General features: G+C 36.3%; 1 protein-coding gene across 1 annotated transcript in view; it reads left to right on the top strand.

Moving 5' to 3' along the window:
* Positions 1-1965: 1965 nt before the first annotated feature.
* The window catches only part of LOC115219838 (aspartate aminotransferase, cytoplasmic-like), a 34001-nt gene continuing 17535 nt past the window's right edge, over positions 1966-18431 (top strand). The window contains exons 1-2 of the mRNA XM_029790124.2: positions 1966-2274; positions 14755-14936. Coding sequence (XP_029645984.1) covers positions 2163-2274; positions 14755-14936 — 294 coding nt within the window. The 5' untranslated portion in view covers positions 1966-2162. The remainder of the gene's footprint in view (positions 2275-14754; positions 14937-18431) is intronic.

Raw genomic sequence — 18431 nt, 5'->3', positions numbered from 1 at the left:
ACACTATGGCTGGATAGCAGGAGCCTGTGTTAATGTAAGACATCTTCTCATTTGGTTTCCTAAAGGGCCTATAAGCACCTGATTCCAGGTCCAGGGTCACATCAAGGAAATCTACCATTTCAGTCCAAGAGAGTTCATGGTGCCTGTGTAGTCCTTTCTGAGCCTATCCAGCATGTGGCCATTAGCCCCCACCCCACAATTTTATCCTTTACAGAAACAAAACACCCCAATGAACACAGCTATATATACCTACACACCAGGAAAAAATTATACCTATGACACCGCTACACATACCACACACCCCACCCCTGCAGGAATACCACATTAATAATATACACTTTCACCATTCAAGATAAGTCTTGCCAGCTTCACAGTATACTCAACCAAGGAACATAACTCCTAATCCAATCCCCTGGACCTTTTTCATTTCACCGCTTTTTCACAGCAGCCACTGACTGGTTGTGCTAATCCACCTCCAACAATAGAGAGTAGTCGCCATATTCCCTTCCATATCCGCTATCTCTGATGAGCGTAAAGTTATATAATCAGATTGTTACCTTACACTCCATTGTATTCTTTATGTGAAACCGATTAGTAAGATCAGCCGTGATGGTTATTTAATACCATAAAATTCGGATAATATAGTCACTCTACTGACAGATATACGACTGCATTTTCTCCCTGACTAATGGTCTCTTAGACAACTTACATATATGTATATGTATATGTATATATATGTGTATATATATGCATGTATGTATATATATGTGTGTGTGTGTGTGCAACAGTTATTGTTTTACTGTGAGAAAAGTGCTGTTGAACTGTTAAGTGAAATTTAGTTATCAAAGATCGAATCTACGCTATGCCTGCATGAAACAACTACATACATACATACATACATGTGTGTGTGTGTAGTGGATCTTGCAGGCATGATGTAGATTCGATCCTAGATAGCCAAATTTACATTAACATTTCAACAGTACTTTTCTCACGGTAAAACAATAGTTTTCCTGTGACAGCTGTTTACGTTTGCCAGATGCCTTAGCTAAGCAAAATAATGTCTCGCCACTTGAGCTTTCTAACCTTTTCTATTTTACCAAAATCTAGAATTAAGATAACAAGAACCCTCAAACAAAAGTCAATTAGTGACAACGAGTTAGTAAGAACCCGAGTTAGGGAGAGCGACAATCAGTTAGTGAACGGACAGCTAGTCAGGCCCACAAGCGGGCAGCTAATATAGACAAATGGTCAGTGGGAGAAAGAAGTTTATAGTCAGCAACTATGGGACAACTTTCCACGACTCTACAACTTTTACTGGCTCAATTTCTTTTCTCAAACAACATAATTCTATCTCTATCTGTGGATCACTACTAAGAGAACGTGTACACAAACTATACAAGGAAAATCTACGACATCTATCTTCACTTCGCATACTTTTCTATTTACTAATTATACATACCAAGCCGTCGTGGTTTGGGTTTTTTTTTTTTTGACAATGTAACGATAAATAAATATTTTCTTCACAACTTCAATCACTGTTCTTTCATCTTTACATAATGGCAATCAACGATGAACCAATCCTTACAAACTGATTACCACTCCGACGTTCCATACTATTGTTTACAAATTAATTTCAACCGTTACAAAAACAAACTTCTACCGTTACGGATATCCTGGTGCTTATTTTGATTACATATATATATATATATATATATATATATATATATATATATATTCTCCAGGCGACGGTAAAGAATACGCACACCCAGTGTTTAGGGTTAGCGTTAGCATTAAGAAAAAGAAGAATATAAATCTTTTTGTCTGAAGTATTTTTAATTATTAATTCATTGTTCTGGTTTCACCACTACCACCCTCACCAAGAAATTGACCCCAGTGACCTGACACGAGTTCAATATCTGACCCTGAGCAACGTCATTCTTAATCTCAAGCTTCAGGTACTTTAACCAGTTTGAGTTGGCTTGTTCGGTAAATACCGTTAGAATTCCGTAAGCAGCCGAAGTCGATATCGTCAGCGTTGCGTTGATGCCAAACATTCAGTTGTTAGTTTTCTGTTGTTCACGAAACAGATAAAAACCTTCTCCCGTTATCTCTTTCCCTCCCGCCTTTTAATTGTCAACACTGCCTCACGCTTTTATAGTGAAATGTCTTCAAAATACGCTGATGTTCCGATAGCGGACCCCGTGGAAGTTTTTGCTGTTAGCGCTGCTTACAGAGCAGACCCTGACCCCAACAAAGTTAACCTCAGTGTCGGTGGTTCGTATACATGTATTTCTAATTTTAACGCATAATATTCTCTCCTGTTTGAGGACGAGTTACTAAGCTCTACTTTCACCACACACATACACACAAAATCCCTTGCGAATTTTGTTTCGATCATCTAGTGTTTCGAGCTGTTTCCTTTCATTCAAGTTGTCCTTGAGAAAACGGCATGAAAATCGTTCAACTCCATTTAAAACCTGGGTGTCTTAAGATCACATGTTTATATATACGTATTGCTTCTATTTTTTATTTTGTTCTAAAAAAATTAAAATACCGAACGTGGCTGAGTATTGTACACTTTGGTTTGATACTAAAAATTTCGCTTCTTTTTGCCTTAAAAAAACAAGCGAAATTACACCCAGATTCTTGTGCATAAGAAACGTAATCAATTCCGAAAAAGATATATGGAAAGAAAAAAATCTTAAAAAGATAGATAAAATTCGAACTTGATCAATCTATTAAAAGTTAAAATATGTATACATAAGAATTTGTCATTATTTCTAAAAATGCTTGTTAGATTCTGTAAGTACGGTGTCTATAAGAATGATATCTGCAGTTTTTATGACCTTCATATATTATTATATCTGATCACTTTCGCTGAAAAGCTTCTTGTTTATAAATAACACAGCTGTAGTTGCAGTTATATATATGATAGCACTGCTGCACACACACAAACATTAATTATTTTAATATTTATCTCCATACTATATTCTTCTTCTTCTAGCGTGCGTGGCGAGGTCACTGTAAAAGTCCTTTCACTATTTACTAGTCTCCTTGACCTTGTTCGTTACATCTACATCAAACCACTTCGTTCATCGTTCACGTTGGTTAATCTCTGTTTCATCTTGTTCTGGTTTGTTAATTTTCCCTCTCTAATGGAGCAGCTCTATAATAATAGGTGTTCCGTCACAGCCTTTCTGATTTCACTCACATTCTTTCGTGATCTTTGACTATAGCGTACCATTTGATCTGCCGAGATCAACTTTGTCATACACCCTTCGAAGGACGGTGAAATAAAGTGCCAGTCAAGTACTACAGTTAGTGATATTGATTGATTCTTCGCCTTAATATTCTGGGTCTTGTTCTATATTCATTATGCGGCATTCTTTCGAAAGAATGCCACTAATACTAATAATCCTTTCTACTAAAGGCACAAGGCCTCAAATTTGGTGGGGAGGGGACTAATTAATTACATTGACTCCTGTGTTTCACTTGTACTTGATTCATCGACCCCGAAAGGGATGGAAGGCAAAGTCGACCTCGGCGGAATTTGAACTTGGAACGTAGCAGCAGACGAAATACCTATTTCTTCACTACCCACAAGGGGCTAAACACAGAGAGGACAGACAAACGGATTAAGTAGATTATATCGACCCCAGTGCGTAACTGGTACTTATTTAATCGACCCCGAAAGGATGAAAGGCAAAGTCGACCTCAGCGGAATTTGAACTCAGAACGTAATGGCAGACGAAATACCTATTTCTTTATTACCCACTAGGGGCTAAACATAGAGTGGACAAACAAGGACATACATAGGTATTAAGTCGATTACATCGGCCCCAGTGCGTAACTGGTACTTAATTTATCGACCCCGAAAGGGTGAAAGGCAAAGTCGACCTCGGCGGAATTTGAACTCACAACGTAACGGCAGACGAAATACCACTAAGCATTTCGCCCGGCAAATAATGGGAAAGACTTCCTCCTGTCAAAAAAAGGGTGCGGTTGAGGGGGTACAAAAGTAAGTCTTGCCTAATAATGTTCTAGTAAAGTTAAACAAATAATTATCGCTACAAAATTCTTATTTTTACGAACACAGCATAAAAAAATAATAAATTCCAGATCGGAAAATCCACAATAAGAGTGAAACTGCTGTTTTATTATCTCGGTACGCTAAACTCTTACATCGTCCCATATTTAACATGTTGTTTACTTAGGAAGTGGGTTGAAATGTAAGAGGGATTTCGTTATTTCTTCATTTTCTTACGTACCTCTTTTTAATGTAAAATTTAGTATGAAATTTAACACACAATTATAGATGATTTATTTGTATCAAATATTTCCGAACTTTTTTTGTAGAGCTTATTAATTTGTTGACTAATTTATTCTCAGACACTTTTTAGTAAAGTTTGTTAACCTAACGAAATGTTATTGAGAAAAAGAAAAAAACACGAAAGACCTTTTTTCTATTCTTAGTCATTAATAGAAATCATTATCTTTCTCTCGCCTATAAATATGAAAGGTTTTAAAACGCCAAATGAAACAACAAAACAACGGTTCCAAAATTATTTTCCATGGAAGTCTGATCCAAGCACACCATACAACCCTTGATAACTTATTTTATTTTGGGGAATTTTCACAAAATATTGTTTGATTCAGGTTTCCGCCATATAAATAGAAGCAAATTGCGGATTTGAACTATCTGTATTTTAACACCATGATTTCAAAGCACAGTCTTCGAAAAAGAGTGAAAATTTTAGGATTTATGGGGTGGGGGATTAAAGCCTTGTGTGTGGATTTGGTAGACGGAAGCTGAAAGCTCGTTGTGTATATATATGTGTGTGTGTGTGTGTGTAATATATACGTGTGTGTGTGTATATGTTTGTGTGTCTGTGTTTGTCCCCCCACCCACCCAACATCGCTTGACAACCGATGCTGGTGTATTTACGTCTCCGTAATCTAGCAGTTCGGCAAAAGAGATCGATAGAATAAGTACTAGGCTGACAAAGAATAAGTTCTGGGGTCGATTTGCTCGACTTAAAGGCGATGCTCCAGCATGGCCGCAGTCAAAATGATTGAAACAAATGAGTGAAAATATAAAATTTATTCTCTTTCTTGATCTTAGCATTTTAACTTGAATCTAATTCTTGTGTATATATGTGTGTGTGTGTGTATTTATACGTAACGGTAGAAGTTTTTTTTGTATCGCTTGAAATTAATTTGTAAACAATAGTATGGAACGTCGGAGTGGTAATCAGTTTGTAAGGATTGGTTCTTCGTTGATTGCCATTATGTAAAGATGAAAGAACAGTGATTGAAGTTGTGAAGAAAATATTTATTTATCGTTACATTGTCAAAAAAATCCCAAACCACGACGGCTTGGTATGTTTAATTAGTAAATAGAAAAGTATGCGAAGTAAAGATAGATTTTCCTTGTATAGTTTGTGTACATATTCATATAGAATTATGTTGTAAAAAAGAAATTGAGCTAGTGAAAGTTGTAGAGTCGAGAGAAGTTGGGTCTTATAGTTGCTGATTGTAAACTTCTTTCCCCCTCTGACCGTTTGTCTGTATTAGCTGCCTGTTTGTGGCCCTGACTAGCTGTCCGTTCTCCAACTGATGGTTGCTCTCCCTAACTCGAGTTCTCTGACCTTGGGGGATCTTATTTTTTTTAACTATCTTGCCTAATGCAATCCCAGAGCAATTTCTTATCTCTTACACTATTTCAGTATTACATGTCAAAAGTGAAACAATAACATCTCTCTATTGTAATGTGAGATACTTTCAGTTTATATAGTCTCACTATTATTTAAGTGAAACTATTATATCACATATATATATGCATACTTACATACATATATATGTATATTACATATATAAACATAGAAATATAAATATATATATATATATTATATATATATATATATATATACACATTTTATATATATACATATGTGCAGATGTATACATACATATATATATATACATATGTGCAGATGTATACATACATATATATATACATTATATATATATATATATATATATATATATATATACATTATATATATATATATATATATATATATATATATATTATATATATATATATGTATCTATGCGTGTATACATGTGAGATATATACATCTACATTTATATATATATATATACATATGTGCAGATGTATACATACATCATCATCATCATCATCATTTAACGTCCGCTTTCCATGCTAGCATGGGTTGGACGGTCAACTGGGGTCTGGGGAGCCCGAAAGCTGCACCATCAGTCAGATCTGGCAGTGTTTCTACAGCTGGATGCCCTTCCTAACGCCAACCACTCCGAGAGTGTAGTATATATATATACATATATATATACATTATATATATATATAATATATATATATATATATATATATATATATATATGTATCTATGCGTGTATACATGTGAGATATATACATCTACATTTATATATATATATATATATATATATATACATATGTGCAGATGTATATATATATAGATCCTTTAAAATGTTTTAGCCCGAAGGCCGCGGCATGCTGGGGCACACATATATATATATGTATGTATGTATGCGTGTATATATGTGAGATAATAGTTTCAGTATCAATAATGAAAGTATTAAACTGAAAGCATCTCACATTACAATAGAGAGATATTATTTCACTTTTGACATGTAATACTGAAATACTGTAAGATATAAGAGATTGCTCTGGGCTCATATTAGGTAAGAAGTTGAAAATTCTTCTTTGGCCCATGACACTGTATAGACCCTAAGTAAGGCATGTGTAAAATTTGAATGGAATCAGTTGTGTAGTTCTCGAGTTTTAGGGATTCACACAGACAAACACACACAATCACATTATCTTTATATATAGACTAGCAAAGACACCCAGTGTTGCCCGTGTCACATGGAATTGAAAAATTAGACTTTTCTCTTATATTTTCTCTAATGAACTGGAATACCTATGATTCGAATTTCATAAAAATTGGAGATTAAGAATTTTAATGGAGGTTCTCTCCCTCTTTACACACCCTAACAAAAATTCTAATCATGACATATTTATACCACACTACCATCTTTATCCCCAGCTTCCAAAATTCAAATCTTATATAACCTATTCAAAGGTTTTTGCTTCTGAAAAATGGAGCGCATAGAGCACATGGAGCTCTAAAATGTGGGAGTTAAGGCCCTTATAAGGGGGCAGGGTCTTAAAGTGAACCAGAGAAGTTGAATTGTTGGGAATCTTTTTTAACTTGTGTCTTATCAATGTTCATTGGGTTTATAAAAGAGAGCAATGGTAGAGGAAAGCAAAAGACAAATGATCGCAATAAGCACTCAGCTACCCTACCCTGGTCATTACCCTAATGTAGGATTCCTCACCATACAGGTGACCCGGTACAGCTGTAAAATGCATTACGATCTATAGCAATAGGAAGGGCGTGACCCAACTCAAATAAACATTAACAGCTGTGTAACGTGAGAGCTAAGGTGAAATGAAAGTGTCACCTCTAGAGTTTGCCAATGATCACTATACCGATAGGTAACTGAACAGAATAAATTTACAATCTATAAATCTCTTTGAATGACCAATCATTTATCTGGAAAGGCCTTGAAATCAATGTTACTATCTGGGGACTATCTCTGACCCAGTGATAATAAAAAGACTCAAAGGAGGTCTGCAACCAAATAACTTTACTCAAAATAACACTTTGCAACTGAATCAGTTGAGGCAAAGATGCCGCTCCTTTACTCGACAATTATGCACCACATTGCAGAAATCACAATCTAAATATATCTCAAAGCAAACTCTTACACTGTTGTACCATTGAATTACAAATAACGCTCATCTTGTATGCTCAGGTGACTCTACAGCTTCCAAGACTACAATTGTATGAAACATACGGCATTACCCTTCTCCCTAAGCTTGGATTTTGTGTCCCAAATTTCATTAGGATCAGTGCAGTAGTTTTCGATTCTATAAGTAACACACATAAAGACATTGACTTTTATATAATAGATATATGCACATATACATACATGTATATATGTATGTGTATGTGTGTATTTATATATAGCGGGGTGCAAAGAGCAGCATACGAGTGTGATCGTTGACAGAGCGGCTAACTGGCTTCCATGCCAGTGGCACATAAAAGGCACCATTCGAGTGTGATTGTTACTAGCGTCGCCTTATTGGCACTTGTGCCCGTGCTAGTAGGGTGCCGAGAGAACCATCCGAGTGTGATCGTTGCCAGAGCAGCTACCTGGCTATATATATATATATATATATATATATACATACACACATACACACACAGAAAGATAGATGGATAGATACAATTGAGTGGGCAAGCAAAAGTATGAGGGTCTTCAAGGCAGTGAAGAATTTTTTGTCAAATGAACGGGCCCCAGTGCGTTTTTTTATATTTTGAAAAGTCTGGTAATTATTCTATCGGTCTCTTCTAAAACCAGTAAGTTATGGGGATGTAAATAAACCAACACTAGTTGTCAAGCAGTGATGAGGGAGAAACACAAAGACACACACATACACTTACATATATACATATATATATACGATGGATTTCTCTCAGTTTCTGCCTAACAAATCCACTCACAAGGCTTTGGTTGGTCTGAAACTATAGCAGAAGACACATGCCATGTTACCACACAGTAGGACTAAACCCAGGACAGTGTGCTTTGGAACCAAGTTTGTTACCACACAGCCACACCTGCACCTATGTACGTACATATATATGTGTGTGTGTGTGTGTGTGTGTGTATATATTTATATTTATATATATATATATATATATATATATATATATATATATATATACACATATATATATATGTATAAATGTATGTTTGTATATTGTATGTGTGTATATATATATATATATATATGTATAAATGTATGTTTGTATATTTGTATGTGTGTATATATATGTATGCATATATACAGGTGTACATATTACATATACATCTATATACATATATACACATGTATACATATACATGTATACTACACATCTATACATATAATATATGTGACATTAATTTCACTTTAACACTGTCAGTATGAATAGTGAAACTGTTAAAGTGAAAGTATCTTACATTACAATAGAGAGATGTTACTATTTCACTTTTGACACATAATACTGAATAGTGTAAGAGATAAGAGATTGCTCAGGGCTCGCATTAGGCAAGAAGTTGAAAATTATTTTGACCCATGACACTGCATGGACCTTAGGTAAGGCATGTGTAAAATTTGAATGAAATTGGTTGTGTAGTTCTCGAGTTTTAGGGATTCACACAGACAGATTAGACAGACACACATTCTCATCTTTATATATACTAGCAGGTGTACACGGCATTGCCCGGGGCTGTTTAAGTATGCCTGTTTGGTTATTAGACCATTCACAGATGCACCTCTGAACTGAATGAAAGAAATCATAATGGCAGATGTTCCCTGCATTGTTTGATTTATTTAGCACAATATGAACATGCAATCATACACCCACACTCTTGTCATTGTTTTCCATTGGGAGAGTAGGTTGATCTGTAAAAAACCAGCAGTAATTGAATTATTTTCCTTACCACATAACTGCTGACATGTGCTGTTTAGCAGATGGAAAGGTTGAGCCAAAGATATGACATAAAGAGAAACAGAATGTTTACCTGCTGTTTCGCTAGGTTGTACATACAACATTATCTGAACAAAAAATTTGACATGTGGCCTGTGCAAAAAAGATGGAAAGTGTAGTATCTGTTGCCTACCTCACAATTGGGGACACTTAATGGAGAGCATACTGTGAAGATTATGCTAATGAAATAAATAAGGTGACAAGAGTATGGTTACCTGATGTTTGCCTGTTTGCCGCATAGAGCAACATCCATTGTTGTCTTTCCTCTGTAGTCTCTTTAGCACCCACTGCAGCATCTTTTGTAAGTTGATCTGCACGTTGTGCTGCAGCTCATGCAACAGCAGTTGAGGAAGCATCTCTTGTAAGTTGATCTGTGCATTGTGTTGCAGTCTCTGAAGCTCGTGCAGCAACAGTAGAGGAAGCATTTCTTATTTGGTGTGCTGGACGTTGCTCATTGCTTGGGTAAGCTCATTGCACAACAATATGTGTTAACCGATCACAACGCTGCTCTTCATTTTCCCTTCTTCGCACTGAAGCCATCCTAAATGCATTGAGAGAGTTCCTCCTGGTGGCATCCTTCACAGATTCATTTCACACATATGTTTACTTTTCTTTGCAGCATTTGTTTGCCAACCTATATTGGATCTTTTGCCTCGGCATGGTGGAAAATTATCAGTTTACACAATAGAAATATTCCTAAGGAAAAAGCAGTGTATGTGTAGCACTCAAAAATAGTAAAATGTAATTGGCAAAAATGTTAATCAAACAGACCAAATTAAGAATAAAAGAATATATTATATATATATATATATATGTAATATATTCTTTTATTCTTTCACTTGTTTCAGTCATTTGCAACAATCCTATGTGAGGGAGAGAGCATACAAAGAAGCCTGGGTTATAAAAAAACATTAAGTGAAACCCAAAGGCCTTCTTTCATTATGCCAAAGAAACAGCCTCAGTACACTGCAAAATTGGTCCCCTCTTCCAAAAGGAAAGCTCCCTCACAGATAGTCCAACCAAGATTAGTGAGGTCTTGAATGACCAGTTCAAAAGTTTCTTTACCACCCTGTTGGAGCACAGACAAGTGAATGAACCAGTGGATTTTGTTGCTGCCTCATCTATAGCCATTGAGGCAGTTACGATGGATTACATCAGCATTAGTGAAGAAGATACACTACTAGCCATAGATGAGATGGACGCAAACTCAACTGCTGGTCCTGAATGGTTTCCCAGCAATCCTCCTCAAATTGTGTAAGCTTTCCCTCACGAAACCACTGCAGATTCTCTTCCAGAGCTTTCTTGCAAATGGCAGGCTGCCAAGCAAACTGAAGGAGGGAATAATATGCCTAATCCATAAAGGAGGAAGCAGAACAGATGCCAAAAGTTATAGGCCTATCTCTCTGACTCCACACATCAGCAAAGTCATGGAATGGATAGTCAGAGGGAAACTAATCACATTACCTGAAGAAAACGACTTGCTGAAGTTTAGGTCTGTGTGTGTGTTTGTGCTTACTTGGTGATCTAATTACTGCTAATGTCATGTAAAAAGCACTCAGTACTCGCTGTAAAGTGGTTGGTATTAGGAAGGGTATCCTGCCATAGAAACCATACCAAAACAGACATTGGAGTTTGGCGCAGTCTGATTTGTCAGTTCCTATTAAACTGTCCCACCTATACCAGCATAGAAAACATGTTGAAAGATGATAGTGATGATGATGATATACGTAAGCTTATATATAATAAATGTTTCCTGTAGCCTTCAACTCAGTTGAAGTTTATTAAGCCTGTAATTAAATGTTGCCAAAATTCCTGAAATATTAGTTGCATACATTAGTTAAGAACAGACAGGTGCATGCAGCTGATATGTTGCATATGATATGGTAAGAGCAGACAAATGTGTGTACATCCTAAGAATGATCCAATATCAGGGCCTCCATTCTTGAACTGCTAGAAATAGCAGCTGCATTTTCTTCCATTCACACTTTACTAACTTAAAAATGTAAAGAAATGTATATCTGGAATCATATAGTCCCTAGATGCATTATATCTTAAATGAAAAAAATCTCATCATCATCATTTAATGTCTGCTTTCCGTGCTGTCATGGGCTTGACAAATCTATTTAGCATTATCTCAATCATCTATAGTGCCATGGGGTACTCACATAGCAGCATGATGACAGGAACAAAGTATGGAAATTGTGTGTGTGCATGTACTACTACTACTGCTGCTACTACTACTACTGTTGCTGCTGCTTAAGCCCTTTGTCCCCCCCATGGTGCATAGACCATTGATAACTTTTCTCCACTGTTCTCAACTCTCGATTGTCTTTTTTGCTTCTCTCCAGTTGGATTCCTGCTTCTTCAGTTCTACCTACAACTATTTTTAGAGCATCCTCTCTTCTGCCTCCCTTGTGGCTTCCAGATCAGAGCTTAATGTGTAATGCAGGATTTTGATTTCCTTAAGGTGTGGGTTATCCAATCCCACTTGTGCTTCAGGATCTGTTCTTCCACTGGCATCTGCCCACCCAACCTTCTGTCGGAGATCTTCATTTCTTATCCTGTAATATGAAGAATATGTCTGGCAGTTATTGATGGAGGCTTGTACATTCTGCTGTATCTTTTTAGTTCTCTTCATGTGTCTGGTTCATAGAAAAGAGTGTCACTGTGCAGTCCGGCATTGTCATGATGAAAGATAATGCCTTCACAATTAGCAAGTACTGGATACGTCTGGTGAATAGCTGCATTTAATTTGTCCAGCTGGTACACATTTGTATTAGTGGTCCTGTTCATGGGAAGAAGCTCATAAAAGACAACACCCTTACAATCCCACCAAATTGAAAGCATAACATTCTATGAGTGAAGTCCTGCTCTGGAAGTTGTTTGTGGTGGTTAACTGCACTTTCCCCATGATCATTTGTGCTTCACATTGTTACAGACGATCTATTTTCCATCTGCTGTCACCATTCTCCTCAAAAGTGGATCATTTACTTCATGTTTCTGCAATAAATCACAGATGGAAATCTGTTGGGTATGGTCAGTCTCATCCAATTGATGTGGGACCCAAATATAGAGCCTGCTAACATAACCAAATTGATGTAGATAGTTTTTCAACTCTCAGTTTGGATATTTGGGGAATATCTGCAATCATCCTGGTTATATAATGGGGGTGTTGCTGTAAATATCAGTTGATAGACCAGAACAAGGTGCATTTTGAACCCAAAAATTTCACAATCAAAATCTTGAAACCACTTCCAGCACATGTTCTGTAATGCATCCTCCCCATACACAGCTCATATCTTCCTGCAGGTTTCCACCACCTTCCTGTCATATCAGCAAAAACCAGTCTTTTAGGCCAACCCACTATACATGAGGATTTACTATGGATGTGTATTCTACTTACATTTAGTGACATCTGGTTGTTGAACATAGTTAACTAAATTCTTTTAAAACTAAGTGCTTTATTGATATCTGCCTTGATTTTTTTTTATATCCCTTTTTTCTTATATATGTATGTGTGTGTGTGTCTTTGTGTTAGTGTTGGTTTGTTACATCCACATTAGTTAGCAGTTCAGGGAAAAAAATCTTATAGAATTAAGCCTTAAAAATAAGTTCAACTAAACCTTTTAAGGGAGTGCCCCAGTATGACTGCTGTCCAATGACTGAAACAAGTAAAATGATAAAAAATTTATTTGAAACGGTTAACAAAATTCCACCCAAAGTTTAGGATTTCTTTTCATGACTCAAAAATACTTCAGCCATAATCTGTTGCTGACTCTCTTTGAAGCTGCATTGACCACACATGCACAATAAACAGCTTTGAAATTACAAAAATTACAAGGTGCATTCCAGAAGTTTTTAAACTTTTTTCAGGAGAGACATTTATTAATTTCAAAGAAGTACAAAAATCTAATCACCGTCAAAGTAGAATCTTCTGACTTAATGCACTTGTTGAAATACTCCAGTCACTTCATTAAGACCCCATGGAAGTCTTCCAAATTGAAGGTGTCTAGGACCCTTCTCACTGCCTCTATCATCTTCTCCTTCAGCTTGAGGAACAACCAAAATCTCAGGGAGCAAGGTCTGGACTTTAGGGAGAGTTTTCATACTTATATCTGTCAAGTAGTTGGTTACCAGGATGGAAATGTGAACTGATGTGCTGGTGCCACTGACCTGAGTGAAAGAGCCCTGCCCTTTTGCAATGAAATCTCTTCCTGAACTCCTTCAAAACCTCCACAGACTACTCTTTATTGACTGTCTGGCCTGAGGAAACCCAGTGGATGTAGATGATGCCTTTGCTGTTGAAAATGGGGATCATCATGAGCTTCCTGCTGGACTTGCTTCACCAGGCCCCTTGTGTCAGCAAAAAGAAAATGTGCAACTCATACAAGTTAATCCATAAGCAGTCAGGAGCATTTCATAAGTTTCTGTAGTATATTTGCCCAGGTCAACACAAGACTTTATTACATAGCAAACTTCTAAATTGTCCCCATGTCCTAACTGCATTCTGCAAACTAGTCAGCTACGAGAAGCAGTGTTTAGCTCAAAAGCTGGCAGATCAGCTTATTAGATGTATAGCAATGATGTACTTAAACTACAATAATCTAAGACAGTTATAACTGCCTCTCCTAAGAAAAAAGTCTCAGCATTTCTGGAATAAACCTCATGTCTCCCAGCTAAATGACAAAGATCTTCTCATTGACACAATCACTAACCTGCAGATACACAGTTTCTTCTACCACTTCTTTATTGATTTCTGTTCCTTTGCTGCCTCTATCTAAACCCAACCCTCTATATACCTACTTCTCTTCTTCTATCATCATTTCTACTGTGTCTCACTTATGTAAACCCCTCACAGAGTAAACACAATTCTTAATCCTTTCTTTGCAAAACTGCAGCCCTGTCTGCTTGTTTTACCACAGATATTCAAACTGAGCATCAACTATTAACTACAGTGACTTCTCTAATCTAGGTGAGCCTGCAAAAGCATAGGTGTTGCCACTCTTTTGAGTAAATGATGTTTTTTTTCTTTAATTTTATGATTGTATAATTTCTTTCTTCATTTCTCTCTTTTTTCTTTAACTATTTACAGCTTACCGCACAAATGAGGGAAAACCATGGGTACTTCCAGTTGTTCACAAAGTAGAACTACAGATTGCTTCTGATCCTACCTTGAATCATGAATACTTACCTATATTAGGTTTCCCTGACTTTCGATCTTCTGCCATCCGGTTGCTACTTGGAGAAGGAAATCCTGCAATTGTTGAAAACAGAGTAAGTAATTTAGAACTTCATCAATTTAGTGATGGAAAGTGCATTTATGTGAAGAAAATTTCCTTTCTCCATGCCATCTATGTTGTCTTTGAGAAAGACTGCTGCCCTAAGGCTGCTGCTATTTGGCACCAGTGTTGTTAGAACACAAAAGGCCAAGACAAACACCACAAACTACCACCATTGATTGCTACTTATTTTAAAACCCCACAAAAATGACTTCAGCAGGATTTGAACTCGGTGCACAGAGAAGCATTACAAATACTTCATGTTATTCTATCCAATGCCCTAAAGCCTGCCAATCACTACCTCATCAATCCATTACACTCATACCATGTATTGCAGTTTTGATTTCACTGTACAGCAGATCTATTCAACTAGACATTTTTCAATTTGAATCAGGTTCCCACCAAAACAGTTTACTAAAGGTGTTAAATATTATCATCATTATTTTAATGTCCACTTTTCTATGTGGACATGGGTTGGATGGAATTTGTTGAAGCAGATTTTCTTCAGCCAGATATCCTTCCTGTTTCCAAATGAGGTAATATTTCCCCATGACTAGTTATGTTTTCACAGAAGATTGGAAACAAAGGACACCAGTTGGATGACAGTGGCACTCATTTACAACTGTCATGTGATATCAATACAAGGAGACAGTAATATATACATACATACATACATATATATATATATTATATATATATATAATATATATATATATATACAGACACACACACACACATACATACAATGGGCTTCTTTTCAGTTTCTGTCTATAAAATCCACTCACCAGGCTTTAGTCAGCTTGGTACTATAGTAGAAGACACTTGTTCATAGTACCACAAAGTGGGACTGAACCTAAAAACCATTTTTCACACGGCCACACCTGTGCCTATTCTGAAATTTAATGCCTGAATAAATCAGGGAAATTCATCCAGTTTAAGTTGTAAAAAAGAATACATACATATATAGGCGCAGGAGTGGCTGTGTAGTAAGTAGCTTGCTTACCAACCACATGGTTCTGGGTTCAGTCCCACTGCATGGCACCTTGGGCATGTGTGTTCTACTATAGCCTAGAGCCAACCAAAACCTTGTAGACGGAAACTGAAACATATATATATATATATGTACACATATGTGTATGTGTGTCTGTGTTTGTCCCCCCCCCCAACATTGCTTGACAAAACGATGCTGGTGTCATTATGTTCCCATAGCTTAGTGGTTTGGCAAAAGAGACCAATAGAATAAGTACTAGGCTTACAAAGAATAAGTCCTGGGATCAATTTGCTTGACTAAAGGCAGTGCTCCAGCATCGCTGCAGTCAAATAACTGAAACAAATAAAAGAATATAAATATGAAAATAAATTCTCACTGAAATATACCTAATTAAAAATCTTTGGTTTCTTGATTTCTAAACTTTTTCCAGCTAAAACATTTAATCTTCTTTGATCATGTTTGCTTTCGAGAATAATTGTTTAACTGTTTTATCTTTATTATGAGAAAAATTCATACGACTTAATTGTTAAGCATTTTAATATTTGTAGTTCTCATGAAGCAGAGAACTGGCAAAATCGTTAGTGGCATTTCATCCAATTTTACATTCTGGGTTCAAATTCTGCCAGGATTGACTTTGCCTTTCATCCTTTCAGTACTAGTTGAGCACTTAGGCCAAAGTAATCGACTTACCTCCTCCTCCCCCGAAATTGCTGGCCTTGTGCCAGAATTTGAAACCAATATTTGTAGTTCTCATACAGCTGTGAGAAACTTCATTCTTTTCTCACATCATTTGTTTAAACATGTTAGTAAATACTTCCCACTTTCTTTTTATGTGATAGTTACTTTGTTATATGTTTTATTCTCATTGTCATCTTTTATTGATTATATTTCCATTAACCCATTGTGTGACACCTTGGGCAAGTGACTTCTACTACCACTCCAGGCTGACCAAAAGCTTGTGAGTAAATTTGGTAGGCAGAAACTGAAAGAATCCCAGTGTGTGTGTGAGAAGTGGTGTCTTCTTGTCTTGACATCACATAATTATTATAAACAAATGTCATACAGTCCTATGCATCCATTTCTATTATAGTCATTGCTTATTGATAAGTTCAATTGATTTTTTGCTACCATATAAATATATAATGGATGACTGATTGATTTAAAGTGCTTCAAACAAATATTCTGTCTACTACAATCTTCAAATATAAATACCAATTCCAACTCTATATTATGAGTGATTCTTTTGCATTTATTGTCTGAAAACATGGTACATCATTTCGTTTTTAATCATCATCATCATCACCATTATCATTTTACTGTCCACTTTTCCATGATTGCATGGGTTGAACAGAGTTTATTGAGACAGGTTTTCCATGGTGGGATATCCTTCCTGGTTCCAGGCAAGGTATTTCCCCATAGCCAGACATGTTTTCACAAAATACTGGAAATGAATGACATTCATTTACTATTTACACAGTGTCAAGTCAAGAAGACACAAACATATACACACACATACATATGTGTATACATACAAACACACATATATATAGACGAGTTTCCATATAGTTTTCATCTACCAGATCCACTCACAAGGCTTTGGCCAACCTGGGACTATAGTAGAAAACACTTATCTAAGATGTCACATGGTGAGACTGAACCCAAAACCATGTGGTTGGGAAGCAAACCTCTTAAAAACACAGCAATGCCTGCTCCATAAACATTTTCAATGTTTAAAAGAATGTCACCATGGTATTGCTAAGTATTGGAATCAAATCTTAGACAAACAAGTTCCACTACATCATCTGTTTGAAGATATTTTACTTCACTCTTCTTTTTTGATATTGGCAAATTCTCATCAAAGGAATAAGGATTTCTTTAACATTTTATCTCTTAATATATGAATTAGCTTAAGACCGCAAAGTGGCAGAATTGTTAGAATGCCAGGTGATATACTTAGCAGCATTTCATCCATCTATATGTTCTGAGTTGACTTTGCCTTTCATCCTTTTGGGGTTGATGTAATCAACTTAGCTCCTCCCCCGAAATTGCTGGCCTTGTACCAAAGTTTGAAATCAATATATAAGTTAGCTTCTTTATTACCATTCATTCTGTTTGTCAAAATGGTATATTGTGTATGAGGTAATGTATGGCGATGAACAAAAGAATGTATATCTTTTATCTTTTACTTGTACAGTTATTGTACAGTACACCACCTTGAAGTGTTTAGTCAAAGTGACTTTGGTACTTATTTTGAAGTCCGGTACACTGTTATGGAGATGTAAACAAACTAACATCAGTTGTCAAGTGGTGGTGGAACACACAAATGATGGGCTTCCACTCAGTTTCAGTCTACCAAATCTGCTCACAAGGCATTGGTCAACTCAGAGCTGTTGTAGAAAACACTTACCCAAGGTGCTGCACTGTAGGAGTGAACCCAAAACCACTTGGTTGCAAAGCAGACTTCCTAACCAATCAATGCCTATACCTGTATCACATATA

This window comes from Octopus sinensis, linkage group LG15 (genome assembly GCF_006345805.1).
Source record: "Octopus sinensis linkage group LG15, ASM634580v1, whole genome shotgun sequence".
Taxonomy (NCBI): Eukaryota; Metazoa; Mollusca; class Cephalopoda; order Octopoda; family Octopodidae; genus Octopus; species Octopus sinensis.
The sequence above is the reverse complement of the archived record's forward strand: the minus strand, read 5'-3'. Positions and strand labels throughout refer to the sequence as shown.